Below are 15,279 nucleotides of genomic sequence, written 5' to 3'. Positions count from 1 at the left end.
TCAGTTATATTAGTACAAGGCATTCAGCATTTATCAACTAACTCCTGGGAAAGTACTAATTGATACAATCTATTTATATAAACAAGTACACAATATCTATTGCTAAAATGCAAATTAACACAATCAAACCAAACCAAAGGAACAGAAAACAAAACAAAATACAGTTTCTTCCACTCTTTATACAGACTGGTTCAGAAATAATCAGGCTCAATCCTTCCTGATAAGTTTAATCATTACTTCATTGCTTTCAGTCAAGCAATTTCCAAATAAGCCAAATTTGTTTTCCATTGATTACTGTATTTTTGAAATTTATTGTTAAAGCTATGTTTATAACCTATGGTCCTTATTACTTTTGGACTTTCAGAGTTAACACGTAGATCTAATCACAGCAGTAAATATGATTTCTCTGCTTACTGAGGGTTGCAGTTCAGAAAAGAAGGCAAGAAATTTTTTTAAACAGGATGCTCTCTGATATATATGTCAGAATATATATTTGCATATATATTTGTATATATATATATATGAACAAAAAGTCTTTATTTTGAAATTATTTTTTATATTTTCAAATCTGAAGGAGTTAAAGCACACATTCATCTAAACATAGCTAGGTTTTCAAATCACATTCTTTTGCTTTTAATCTCATTGTTTTATCATCTGAAAAGAGAAACTTCAAAGATGATGTGAAATTTATTGTAAACAAAAACCCCAGCAATCTCCAAAGAGACAACTACACCTATAAAGAAAAATTTCATGTTTTCCATTTCAAAAAGAAATTATAATTATATAGCCTAAAATATCTGCAAAATATTTTTGTGACTCTTACACTGGTGTCTCTGGCAGTGGCAGCCCCTAGAAAGTGAAGGCCTGGAGTCTGCAGAATGGGAGATCTCGCAGCACTGGAAGAGAAGCTGGCTGCAACCTCATGCTTATCCATAAAGTTTTCTAAAGACATGACTCAGAGAAAAAGGGGATTCTGCTGGTTACTCATCCACTTACATTAAAAAGTTACATTTTAGAAACAGATCTATTTCTTTTTCACTGCTTTTCCCACAGGGTTAGGTCAGAGAATATTTTGCTCTATAATCCTTGTCTATAGCCCTTGTTTTATCTGTTAATGTTATTCAGAAGTCTTCAGCAAGTTTACAGATCTTCTGTTGAGGCCATGATTGAAGAACTTGAACCTGTACTTCATCTGCAGTCCGTGAGACCTTTCTGGAAGGAGGAGGCTAAAACTGGGACCTGAGATGAACTTGAGTCATGCATCTGAACTGAGAATTCTATCCGGTCATGTTGGAGGATTTTGGTATAGAAGGGTTTTGAAACACACACTGAGCAATTACATAACACGGTAGAGAGGATTAATCTTCCCAATTCACCACTTCAGACCAAGTGAGAACATGGTGTAAACAGTCTCTGTGCCTGTCCAATGAAACAAATAAAAATAAATAAAAAATAAAAACAAATTTAAAAAAACAACCCCACCAGTTGGAAAGCAGCAGGTTTTAACCTTTTAGTTATTTACCTGCTCTACAAAAACAAACTGCTTTTGCAATTCCCTACCCAAATCAGTGAGAGGGCTCAGTAGATAATGCTAAAATGAACCTCCTTCCAAAACACTATGGTGCTAAAGCAGGAATCCACTGTGGTGGACAGCACAGGAGGTGACAAATAGTCTGCATCATAATCCAGAACATGGATTTAGGGACCAGGGACAAAATAAGGATATGTTGGCAGAAGAGAGGCATATGGGCATCTGGAGAAATGATACTTTGAACTTTCTTTATGCAAAGAACAGCCTAACTCATGGTGAAGCACAGGCACCCAAGTCTGCTTTTACCCAAAGCTTGATTTAAATCTCATAAAAATAAAAGGCAGCAGACAATAACAGGCAATTTTCTGAAGCCATAAAATTGTGAGAAAAATTTGAATAGAAGGGTGACTAGTCTGATGTCTTATGAGAATCCTGCAAAATAAATACCAATATCTCTTACTAAAAATGGATGTATAAAAAGTAGTACAATGAACTGTCTTTAAAAACTAAAAAAAAAAAAAAAAGAGTTTCCAGCAGTACCAACAGCCATTCATACCAGGTGCAGCTGGAAACCCAGGGTGCCTGCTGTGTGGAAACACTAATTTCATCTGTTAGCAGTGAAGGGCATCAAGTTGTAGCAATATAAAAAGTAACAGGAAAATTTCACACAGATTTATTTATGTATCAGTGTGGTTCTAGAAGAACAAGTCTTTTCTCAGTGAATTATGCTTTTAATACATCATGTTGCTACTGAAAGAATCTATTAACCAATATCACTGCGAATGCCATCAAAGCAAAGTATCAGCACTGTCATTAAGCTGCAGTCTTGTTGATGTCTCATTGAATTCTAGAAAAAGATCTCAAATGGTTTAGATCACATTGCACATGGAGGATTTTACTGCCTTATTTTTTATCCTTCTAACTGAAACTCATCCCTTCGTCTTGTCTTCTTTCAGGTTTTTGCTGACAACTTCAGGCCTCTGTAGAGTTTAAGGCAGGGCACTACAGAGGAGCACAAACCTGCTCCGTCTTCCTCTTCTTCTGCAGAAGCTGGGACTGTCTCTAAAACATCAAAGCATTTCAGAGGCACACATTACCTTTCATCAGAAGCCATGGGTCAAGCAAATGAAGGGTTTGGAGAGAAAAGGATACAAAAATTCTCTCTTCTATGAAACAGAAGAAAATAAGGACCTGTCTTCTGTCTATAGTCTATACTGCTTTTTAAAGAAAAAGACTTCCCAAAAATCAGTGAAATTTCCTAATGGTTAATGTGTTCTATGAAAGGGGGAAATGAAAAAGAACAAGAAAACAGAAAAAAAGAAAAGAATAAAAACCCCAAAAACAAGAAAAAAGAAAAGAAAAAAGAAAAGAGAAAAAGAAAGAAGAAAAAAATTTATAAATTTAAAAAAAAATTTTATGGCTCAGGTAATTGCAATTAGATATTACCTTCAGATTAATCTTTCAGCGTTGCTTGCTTTTTTAATTTCCCTCCTCCTACATTTTGTACTATAATTTAGCAAATGTGAGCAAGCCTAACACAAAAGCTTTTCAGGTTTCTAATTTTTAGATGATGTTTCTAAGGCAGAGAACCAGTGAAGCAGCAGTGAGGCCACATTGCTACAAACTGATCTGTCAAGCAACTTGTCAAGGGTCTTTCTCTACTTCAGCAAGTAGAAAATTGTCACTACAAAATAAAAGAAAATAGTCACAAGAAAATTGAGGTCTCTAGAGAATTATTTTTTTTTTACAGTCAGAAAATTCTAATAAATGCCTCTTTTCTTACTGCTGGACTCAATTTCCAAAAGACATGATGGATTTCAGGAGATTGTTAAAGAAGGCAGCCAATTAATGTTAAACTGGTACCATACATCTTCCAAGTTTCAAAATGCTATAAGATATTTTTGGACAGCCATTCAAAGCATGTGTTTAAACTTCTTGTTGAGAAGAACAGATACCATATCTGCAAAGAGAAAAATACTTTCTGTAGAGAAGCTTGAGGAAAATCCAATTTTCTTTCATTTTAAAAGAAGTTAATTTCCCCTCAACTTCTTCATAATTAATTAATTATTCTGTAATTTTAAATAACGTTGAACTCTTTGTCTAAAAAAAGCTTTTCTGTTTTCTTAAGACCAGGAATGCGTTAAATATGAATGATATTGTGTAGCCTTTGCTATTGTCTAGCCATGTTGTTCAACCACAAACATGGCAGAGGCAATGGATGATGTCTCATGGCCTGAGCCTCATTTCATTTACCTGTGGCTGCCATTGCTGCTCATGTGAGAGCACTGTTACACCCAGACTTCAAGCCTTTTGCCTGATGAATCCAGTAGCTCAGTAAAAAGGTCTGACTTTCACCCTTCCTCTACTCATATTCTGCCCATCTGAAACAATACCTTAATCCTGACCTTCTAGATATGGATACAGCCTTACCAAAGCACGTATTCTCATGCAGTGATGTGAAGAGATAAAACACCTTGATTTAATTTTACTGACTTGTAATAAAGGAAGAAATAAAATACAATACAGAAATTAAATACAGTAAATTAATACAATTAAATAAATATTTATATAATTGTTACAACCTAAATAATAATATATAATATATATAAAATAATAATTATAATGTAAATATAATTTAATGAAATTAAATACAATACAGAAATTAAATACATCATATCTTTCTGACCTTACAATTTACTTAACCAAACCTTTAACGACCAAGAGCTACAAGGTACATGTAAGATATAACCTGGAAAGTGCTTAAATCAGTGTACACATAGAAGATAACAAAGTGTCCCTTGAGTCCTGGTTAACTGTCACAGATAAAGCCAACTCTGCTTGCACCCAAGTCCTAAGGCACCTTGTAAAGGTATCCCCAGCAACACCCACTTGCTCCAGTTGCCTTACAGTGGGGATTTTTAACTATGCCCAAAGGCTTGTGCAAACAGCCCTTTTTTCTGGGGTGCACAGCTATGAGGGTCACCACAGTGGAGTCTCTCAAATGTCCAAAAATCACAAGTGGCCACTGCTGATTACATTGTGTTTCACACAACTTATACATACACAGAAAGAGGTTAATTTCCTTTCAATGAAGGAAGGCTGTGGAACTCCTGCATGTTTTAAAAGGTTGTGCATAAGCACAGACCTCCTTTCAAATGCTACGAACCTAATTTTGAGAAAAAGTAAATAAATCTGGTGGGTCATAAGGGACCAAAGGTGTGACCTTCTCAGCAACTGAAGATGGAGATCTTAGACTGGACTAAGTCACTGATCATAGGGTTTATTGTAGCAATATTTGAGGCTGTAACAGAAAAGGAAAAAAAAATCCACACAGCTGCTTAACTGTACTTCAGTTTGTGGAAATGTGAAAACCTCATTTAACTACCTGTACTTGCTATTGACAAATTTCAGAAGAGTTCTGGCAGGGAGAAAAAGAAGGGTTTATTTAAATATAGTTCCTCAGCATAGTGCCCAGCTGCTTTTAGATTGTTCTAAAGAGATCCAGGAGTGAGCGTTTTTCTCACAACTCACTTGAATTCCGAAAGGTTAATTTGCATTTCTATTATCATAATTGACAACTTAATTTGTTGCAGATGTTTTAAAGAAAATGTAGAAATAGTAACAGGGAAAAAAAGTTTAAAAATCAGCCCCTAAGCAATATAATTTCAAAACTTTCTGAAGAAGGCAACAATCATAAAATTCCTTGTCTTTTAATATTCTCCTTTTCTGACTGTCTTCAAGAAACTAACATAGCTCTGTCAAATAAAAAGCAAGAAACTAACTGAGGAACAAAAATAAATACTGAATCTATGATGAAAATTATATTTTGAGTTGAATTTTCAAAAGACATCTCAGTCTGAAGCTGCTGTATCTACTGCCATGGTTCTAATAGTGCTCTGTTACTAGCATGGCAGAAAATGTTCAGGATGAGGAGTTACAACCAGTTTATCCTATTCTAAGAATACATTACAACTCCCAGACGAGAACACTTACAGAAAAATGTTCTTATCCACTTCTAGTGATCTCAGAAGGACTGGTCAGAGCACAACAGCTTAAGATCATTCTCCTCTTGAAATCCAGACCCAAATGATAAAGGCAATGAAATTCTGCAGTTCATCCAACACAGACAGATAATCCAGACAGATAATTTACTCAGATTCCTACCCAATTCCTTGTACACCACTCTTGCTGCAGTATCATCTCAGGGCACTGAAATTTCCATGAAGCTGCATGTGGATTGCTGGGGTTGCTTTAGTTATAGTAATCATTCCTTTAAGTAATAATTATTGAGCAAAGGTGCAATGTGAATTCTTTAGTGATAGTTAAATAGCCATGAAAGGTCTATATTCAGCTTAATAAATTCAGATAAAACCTATTTGTTTAGAAAAAACAGTCTAGTTTAATGATGAAAACTGAATAAGCTTTGAAATAAGTTTAAATCCAATTTAAAATATTGAAAAATGTGACAATTAAGGAACAGATGGAGGTTCAGTAACAGGACACATATGATCTGCATTTTAGACCAAATCCAGAAGAACAAATCAAGAGTTATTGTATTCATACATCCATTTCCCAAAAAGTAATTTTTTATCATAACGTTGTACTAACTATTAAGATTTCAATAAGCATTCTGAGGAACATCAGTCTATTCTGTGAGCTCAGAATAGCCCCTGGGGCATGGAAGTGCTTGTCTGGTCCTGTATTTAAGCCTACAAAGCAAGGCTGTGCTAAATAGAAGACTAAAGCCAGATAGGGGTTCCCCTCTGACACCATAAAGCCCTAACAGGACATTGAAATGTGGACTTGTGATAACTAGACATTGCTAGCTACTTGTCTTCCAATAACCTATGTTCCAGGCATTATACCAGCCCAAATAACAATGATTTTCCATATTGGATATACTGGACTGTATCCATACAATCATTTCAGGGACATTATTCCCAAAGTTTTTATGTCTTAAAATATTTTTAAAATCTTTTTCTGGACAAAGACAAAGTTGAATAAGCTTAACAGCTTCAGAAGTTCTTTTTTTTTTTCCTCTGAAAAAAAGCCCCAAACCCAACCCAAATGCCAAAACATTTAGCTAAAATGGCTGACTTGCCAAATTTGGAACCTGCACTTCGCAGTTCTGTTGAAGAGCCAAGATTGTTTTTAAGATGAATTTTGCTTTTATACAAGAAACTCTCGTGTTATTTTAATACTTATTCATTTCTGTTTCCCAGTGGTACAGAGATACATGGAAATAAAAAATATAATGGGCAGGGGAAATTTATTCCTATTCAGAAAATGTATTGAGGAGGCTTCCAGACAAATTATACAGAGGGATGCATGTAGGATGGCTACAGGGAATTCTTTTAGCCTCAACAATTTCTCTGTTTATCTGTGATTCAGCTACTTCTCTGATAATTGACCTGAAATCTCTTTCTGCCTGTATTAATTCATATCTGTTATGGTTTTGAAGCACCCCTTCATAAGGTAAAGGAATCACAATTTATCATTCAGGACAAAGACAATGAAATTAATTTCTTAGCTTTATTTCTTTAATTTAAATACCTTGAAATATCTTCTTACCATGCCCAGTTATCACAATAGAATACTGGAAAAAAAGCAGCTCTTATCCTTCTGGTTTAAAACAATTTTTCCTCTATATTCAGACATGTTTTAAACTACTTTATTTGAATAACCTTCCTGAAACTTTCAAGAAACTGTGTGAATCTCTTCTCTTATGTACATAAAAAGCAAAAACAAACACCCTCACACACTCCCAAGTCTCCACAAAAAGTCAAGATCAGGAAGCATTTACCAGAATCTTCCAGATTGACTTCAAACTTTTATGCTATGAAGAGTAGCAATCATGAACACGAGTCAACTAAGGAGCATTCTTCTTTTTCCTTATCCTAACATTCCAAACCACTTTGTTGCCATTATCCAGTTATCACTTTTAGAAAATAACTTTTTAAAGCATATAACAACAGTAATACTATTTGAAAGGAAAATGATTCATTAATAAAGACAGAAGATAAAACCTATGAGAAAAACATGGTCTAGGCATATGCCTATATAGTCTAGCAATATAATAAAAGACAAAGTGATGCAAACACACATGGTTCCACTGGGTCAATGGATCATTCAGCTCCTGTTACCCTGGTTGAAATCCTGTCATTAATCTCAAACTTAGTGTGACCTGTTTGAAGATCACATGAATGTGACGATAGGAATACATGAAATAAGTACACTGAAGGAGCCTGATATAAATGGAAGAAGCTGGGAAATGTGCATCATGGGCTGCTGTCTTCTGTGCCTCATGCATCTTGACTATGAAATTGTCCTTATAAATGCTTTGCCACAGGAGTCAAAGCTTTGGTCGTGCAACTTGAAATTTCCTGTAATCTATGGGGTTGCTTATTGCCTGGAAATTTTCTTTATGTGACAATACATACTTGAACATGCATTTTTCACTTTTTGAAAATCATCATTATTATTGTGTTTATGTATAGCCGCTATTGAGAAGAAATCACTTGGCTCATTCGTATCCAAGCATTTTACTGATGGCATTAGAGAATTTATGTAGCTTATCTTGTGGTGAATATGAATATTTTCATTACTGCTTCAGCAATAAGAGGTAAAAACTTCAATATAAGAAAAAGCAGAAAAAACAGTGTCATACTGACTGCAAATAACAGTGTCACAGTGAAGTTTAGTACCCTGATTTTCTTCTATGTAAATTTGTAACATATTTATATAAAATCAATAACACCAATACAAACATGGTCTCAATGTGTACCCTAGAGTGATTATTCAAATCTATTCTTATAGGCTTGATGATAGACACACCAAATTATTTCTTAGAAATGAACATTATATATTATATTAATTTATGCTGTTTCATTCTTTATGACTAACAGAACAGGAGAGAAAGACTTACCATTCTTCTTATAGAACATGATTTCTCCTTTAAATTCTATCTTTTCCTCCAACGATTTCTCAATTTGAAGAATCATCTGCTCATTTGTTTCAGCACCAAGTAAAAATTTACAGCTGCAGCTCTTCTGCATGACTTCAGTCCGTGCAAATCCAGCCAGCTCACAGAAGCCATCAGAGCAGTAAACAATGGGGAATCCCTTAGCCACCTGAGCATTTGCAAGGATGAAGTTACTATCTGCAGAAGAACACAAAAGTAAAGCATGAATTAAAGCCTAAATTCTACAGCATTTGAGATAGTATTTTCTTTAGCGTCACAATAAGACACAAGTGGACAGACATTTGAAAGGAAAGTCCCAACTGCCTGCAAAGATCTAACTTCTGGTTTCAGACTATTATTCTGAAATTAAGCCACTGATCTAGTCCACAGATCATATAATAGTTCTTCATGGCTTTGTACAGTTTGCCTTATTGTCTCCTCAAGGAATACTTTATGATAGTTGCCTCTGAGATAGATATCAACACACTAAAACCACCACTTGACCAAAGACTGTTGACAAATATCAAAATTTTGGAGAAATTTCAAATGTTGTGTTATGCTGCCACTCAGACTACTCTGCAGCCTGAACAGACACAAATGTGTCATAAAAAACCTCCAGAATCTCCATGGTCTCAAGAAGATAATGTTGACCTATATCAGCAAACTAGTTTATTCTTTATAATTTTTCAAGGGAATCCTTAAAAGCACAGCTGAGCAACATGCCAGGCTATGTGGCATTAGGAACATTCTAGACTGCAGGGAATTATTTGTGCTTTATGGGGAGAAGGGTTGATTTTTTTATTGTTGCTGTTGTTGCTGATTTGTTTTATATTTTCTTTCGTTTTGTTTTTGAGGAAAAAAAAATCATCCAAAATCGGTCACCTGTCTCTTGGAGCCCCACTGTACTTCTCCCATATGAAAGAGGCATGTCAAAGATTCACCATTCTATTATATTTAATGCTCTTTATAATTCTTCTGTGTGTTTAAGTTGCAGCTATGGTGTATGATATATTCAAGAGTAGCATATTGACATGGACATCGATCAGCCAGATGAGGTGTCCCTAATTTGTTTTCCAATCTTTGGCAAATTTAACGGTTGAACCTATTGGCAGCCTAATAGCTCATTCCCATCCCTCTCTGAAATGTTTTTGAAAACTCTGTACCTCAGAACTTCAGCCTATGTCAACAACTCTGGCCCTTTACAGTCTTTTTCAGTTATCAGGGAGATCCTTTCCAGATAACATATGAACTTCCCATATAGGTTTTTTCCCTGTGTTTCCTTATCTTGAAGTGAAAAAAAAAAAAAATTCACAGGCAGAAACTGTCTACATTTCATATGGAAGGAGGAAAGACTATTTTTTATCCATTGCTTGTTAAGGAATGTTTACCTTACAGCTTGCAAGCAGGAGCTTGGGAGTAGTCTAGTCCCAAGACAGATACCCCTCATTTTTCAGACTTATATGCAACAGAATTCATGTGTATGTATTAAGGGGAAATACTATTAACTAACCCATAATCCCTTGATAAATATTCATAAATTTAACAGGAAAGAAAAGAATTATTTTAATGGAAAACTCAGGTTGATATACCTAATCCCCATACAGGCATATTTTATTTATGTTTCGAAAGGGAGGGACAGAATTCATACACTAAAGTAGAGGAAAAGTAGGACTATTTTTCAGTCTGAACTGTCACAAGAGCTCTACATCAGCGAAGTCCCAACAACTTCAGCTATGTTTCTCTTTAATTACCCGAGGGATAAAATACTATGTCTTATACTGCTTTCAGTATTTTAAAGACAATGGAGGTTAATTAAATGATCAACTTTCTCTCAAGTCTTTCCTTCAGTTACCCACATTCTGTATAAATTTAATTACATTTTTTCAATGAATGATTGTTAAAACAGTCTTTTCCCATTTACCAAATAATGTGTTTTCAAAATGCATTCTGGTTCAGTGCAGTGCTTGACTTAGCCTGTCATTTTTATTTGCCTAACTGGGGAATAAGTATCATTACCATTCATGCACTAACATGCTGCTCCCCCTGTCAACACAAAACTAAATCCCCACACTGCCAAAAGAATTAAAATCATATGCTTGCAGTGCATAATGAAAGTGTGACAGTGCAAGACCAGCAGATCATTCCTAGCAAATATATTTGTAGCTAGCAAATTTATTTACTTCTTTGTTTCTTGTTGTTTAAGATACAGTTATGTGATGCAAAGGTTGCTGTGGGGTTTTGTTTTTCTTTTTAATTTTAATTGTTGAGAATTGTATGAATCAGAATATGGAACACTGAAAGGACAGAAAAGGTAGAGAGGATGCGCAGTGGCGAATGAATGTCATTATGAGCAGGAATACACTGGAGCTTACCAAGCACACCATGATTTTATGAAAAATGTCAGGTGGCCAAACTCTATTGTCATTTTCACCAAAATAAAACCTGATATAATTGTGGTTAGTTTAACATCCATGGAATAAAGCAGTTTACTTATAAATGCCAACCCAGCATCAGTTAGAATAATAGCCAATCTTTCTCTTAATATCAGCAGGTGTTTGATAAGGCTTTTAAGCCTAATTTTACTGAACTTTTTGAGTACAACAGCAAAGCATCAGGGAAATACAATCAGAATTATATTTGCTGTTCTTCTTGAGCTTAAATTTCAAATAAAACAATGAGAGATGCACGTATAATCCCAAACTAAGGACATGTATAAATAATTCGTTGAAAAATTTCTTGTCATTATAAAATAGACCAAGACAAATTTTGTCCAGTAATTACATGTATCATCCAATTCTTCACTATTATTTATAAAGTGATTGATATTTACCTCTTACATAAAGCAAATTTTTAAAAAAGCCCAAAAAAACCAATACCTTAAAATATTCTGGTTAAAAGTTTGTTTTCTTATGTAATTTATTTTTATAGCTTCAAATCTTTGATATCACTTGCTGCTACTCATGCATGTTAAACACCATAAAATATTTCAAAAAACAAGTACTGAGGGTGAAATTTCTATAATTCAGTCTCTGTTGTGACCCAAATAACAAATCCAGCATTTAATTTCATGATCTTCAATGATAAATAGCTGGATTTTAAAATCTAGAGTAAGATGAATTACATTTTCTTTAATATAATATATTAGAAACTTATGGACTGGAAGACAACACATTTGCTTACTTTTGAACTTGCAGTAGGAAAGTTGCAACAAGTGATTCAACCAGTGAATTGGTCTGTATATTTTGGTATATGTTTGTGTGTAACACTTCCATAATAATATAGAAGTTGTTGAATTCCATATTATGCTTTCAGTGCATTGGCTGGAATATGAAGTTATTTTATTGAGCAGGTTGGTTGGTCAGGAGACTATATTAGATTACTGCTGGATGTTTCTTTTTAATTTTATTTTTAGATAAGACAATACATCCAAACAAAATACTTATCTATTGAGAAAGATGCAACCCTGAGCCTTTGGAACAGCAGAGTAGAGCTGCTGAAAATCTGTGTAAGAAAGAACAGATTTGGACTATTGAGGGATAAATCTGATGCAGCTCAGTTTGCCAACTGCTAACTGAGATGCAGATTGAGCTCCGGGTGGGAGCCTGAGACGAGAGACCATGATCTGCCAACCCTTTGCTTAGCAAAGGGCACAGAGATGGGTGGTTCCAGCTGGGTGGATGGACTCTAGGAGGCACAGCAGAAGCAGAGGACTCAGGAGAGAGACTTGTGTGAGCAGAGAGTGAGAGGGTGTAAAATCCTTGGGTTTCTTTGTTGAGGGTCCTGCCCAAAGGCACCAGCTGGGGCTCTTTCTGGGTTGCTGCACCATGAATAAATGTCTTTATGGAAAGAGCCATCTGAGGCTCTGCTCTGGGAAAGCTGGGGTGGATCACGTAGGGAAAGCTGGACTGACTGTGTGAGTGTGGGGTGTGCAGGGAGTCAAGGGGGCACCTGTTGGGTCACTGGAGCCACCCACAGGGAAAGGGCTTCGGTCCCAGCAGTGAAAGTCTCTGAGCTGGGAGTGTGACTGCCAGAGAGTCCAGAGAATGGCAGACTCAGAAGTATTTTTTACCATTTGACCCTAGGTTTCAGCTCAGAAATTGAGTGGTGTAAGTCTCTGCAAAATAAATTTTAAAAATTCAAATTGGATATTTGTGTATTAGCTTTGGATAAAAACACCTGAATGTTTGTTCAGGCCTATGAGAGTTGTGAGAAGGATGATTTAAAAGTGCTTTTGCTAAGATGGGAACAGAACCCTAAACACAGAATATCCAACATTCACAAGGTTTTCCTTTAGCATCAAGTCAGTAGAGGTGGATGAGTATGAGAGAGGTCCCTGGCTTGCCAGTGTAATTTAAAAGCAGATTTCTTTCAATTGTGATTCTTTTACTCTAAGCTCATTTTCCATGAAGATCAAGTTACTTTTTTCACATGAAAGTTTGAAGGAAGACTATTAGGAGCTTGCATGCCTGCCTTCATTTCAGAAGTAGAACCTACTGGAGAGGATAGGACGTTGATCAATGGAAGACTCATGCGGTTTTCAGAAATGTCTGCCAGAAACACAGCATAAAGCCAGAGACAATCAAATAAGACAAACCAAAACCATAGCAACTATACCTTCAATCACAGGCTTAGGCAACGTTGCCGTTTCAATGACATGATACCCAAAAATCATAACTGCAACAACAGAAATGTAGATCTCATGCTGTCTGATACAGAGAATCTTATTCAGCAAACATCTCATGATAGAATTCTAGAATTGAGATAATTAAAAACACTTTATGCAATACTCTTCCTCCTAATTAATGCCCACAATTTATCTGACTGTTTGTGGTGGCACTGTATTACTTATATTCTGTACTCCCTTCATGAGTCCTACTGTCATATCTAGCAAAGAATTACAAAAGGATTTTTGCTTTAATACTGTGGCTATGTCTGCTATAAATTTCATCATTGTGCTTCCCCAGTTCTTTTAACAGTTCTTTTCAACCAAAGGACAGAAGCTTTCAAGAAGAGAAGACCTGACTTCTTTGCAACTAAGCAAAACCAGCAATCATTCTAATTTTAAATGTTAAATTATTTAAGAATTAAAGACCAAGAAAAATTCCTACAAAAGAAAAAAAATCTTTAGCAATCAAAGGTGCTGCGTTAAATAAGCAAGTGACTCACATAATTACTCTATAGATTGCAGAACAGTCCAAAATTCTTCTGGATAAAAGGATTTACAACACTTAGAATTGATTCCACAGTTTGTACACAAAAAACTTAACAAGGGAAATCTCATTCCAGGTTCATGCAAATAACCATGACAGAGAACATGACCACATTAAGAGTTAAGATTACTGATTAATTGAATGATTAAAGTAGCGTATGAAAACATTTAGCTTTATGTCAGCGCATTTAGAAGAAAGTGAATTTAATTAGAGCTCAAAATAATTTGCCAGCTAGTGTCCTTTGAATCTGATTGAGACCAAGATAATTTTTATACTGCATACATTTTAAAATGCAGACGTTAAAATTCCTCTTGAAAAATCTCAGTACTGTTGACTGGGTCACTAATGTGAGGAGAAGACTTGTCTAGATCTAAGCAAGGCAGAAAAAAACCTGATTATACTGATACTTCCTCCCACCCTTCTTTAAAAATGAATTCATATTCCAATGAATTTTATAGTAGTACAGTGAAAGGTAAAAGTATTGCATTATAAAGTACAAGTATGGACTGATGAACAAAAGACCTATCACTGTAACCTTTATAATTGATTTAATTGACTTGCTCATGTCATTACGAGGATTCATAAAATTGGGTAACAGCTACAAATTTAGAGTTGTGAATCAGTATTTGAAGTACCCAGCCCTATGGACTCAGCTGAAGGGGTGAACTTCAATAGTTCCTGCTTGACCTGAACTGACAGGAATAATTCACAATAAGTAGAAAAGTTCTCAGTTCAGCAGCTAAGAAATAAACCTTTCACTTCGTATTTACAATAATATTTAGTCTGGCAGTGCAAATGCTTTATTGTATACAATATTTATAGCTACAAGCAGACTTAATCTGCAATGCAGTTCAGCATGGAGATATCGAAGCAAAATTTGGACACCTGGTTGCTAAATCATTTCCAATCTTATTGTTAAGCACAAGATCATAAGCCACTTAAGAGACTCGGTGTTTAATGATCTCAAGCCCAGCTTTCACTGCAATTAGTGCATCAGGTCAATACTGGAATAATCACTGCAGCTTTCTGCATGGCCAGGAAAATTAACTATTCCTATAAGAAAGCAGACCAATAAGCCAGGCTCTCTCAGAGAGAAACAAAGTGAAAAACAAAAGAAGTAGTGAACCTCATGGTGAAATGGGCTTCTGGCATCTTAGTGAGGAAAAAAAAATCATTTGTTCCTCCATTAGAAACCTTTGTGCATGTTCCTATTGCTTTTACAATCTCAGTATCATTTGAATCTACCTGAACTCTAAAATATAACACTGAGAAGGACTTTGTGGAAATAGTAGCCCTGCTGTGACTGCTCATTTATCACCACAGAGCACCTTTCAAATAAACAACCAGTGCAATAGTAAAGGGTGGACTATAGTAAAGGAGAAAAAAACTTTCAGCAGAGGTGACTTTTAAATTCTCCAAAATGAAGCTCCACTAGTAGAAGTAAATAGCTACATCTTTTCCTCAGAAGGAAATATTAATTAGTCTAAAATATATCTTTGCTTTTGCTTTTATATTTACCTGGAATTACAAATTTACATATGTCAGTTGAATCAAGGTTATAACAAAGTATTTCTTTT

The 15,279-nt window shown here is 35.2% G+C and overlaps 1 protein-coding gene across 1 annotated transcript in view; it reads right to left on the bottom strand.

Moving 5' to 3' along the window:
• KCNH8 (potassium voltage-gated channel subfamily H member 8) overlaps positions 1-15,279 on the bottom strand; it is a 174,186-nt gene that overhangs the window by 108,891 nt on the left and 50,016 nt on the right. The window contains exon 2 of the mRNA XM_062496214.1: positions 8,457-8,690. Coding sequence (XP_062352198.1) covers positions 8,457-8,690 — 234 coding nt within the window. The remainder of the gene's footprint in view (positions 1-8,456; positions 8,691-15,279) is intronic.

The sequence above is a fragment of the Cinclus cinclus genome, chromosome 1, assembly GCF_963662255.1.
Source record: "Cinclus cinclus chromosome 1, bCinCin1.1, whole genome shotgun sequence".
Classification (NCBI taxonomy): Eukaryota; Metazoa; Chordata; class Aves; order Passeriformes; family Cinclidae; genus Cinclus; species Cinclus cinclus.
The sequence above is the reverse complement of the archived record's forward strand: the minus strand, read 5'-3'. Positions and strand labels throughout refer to the sequence as shown.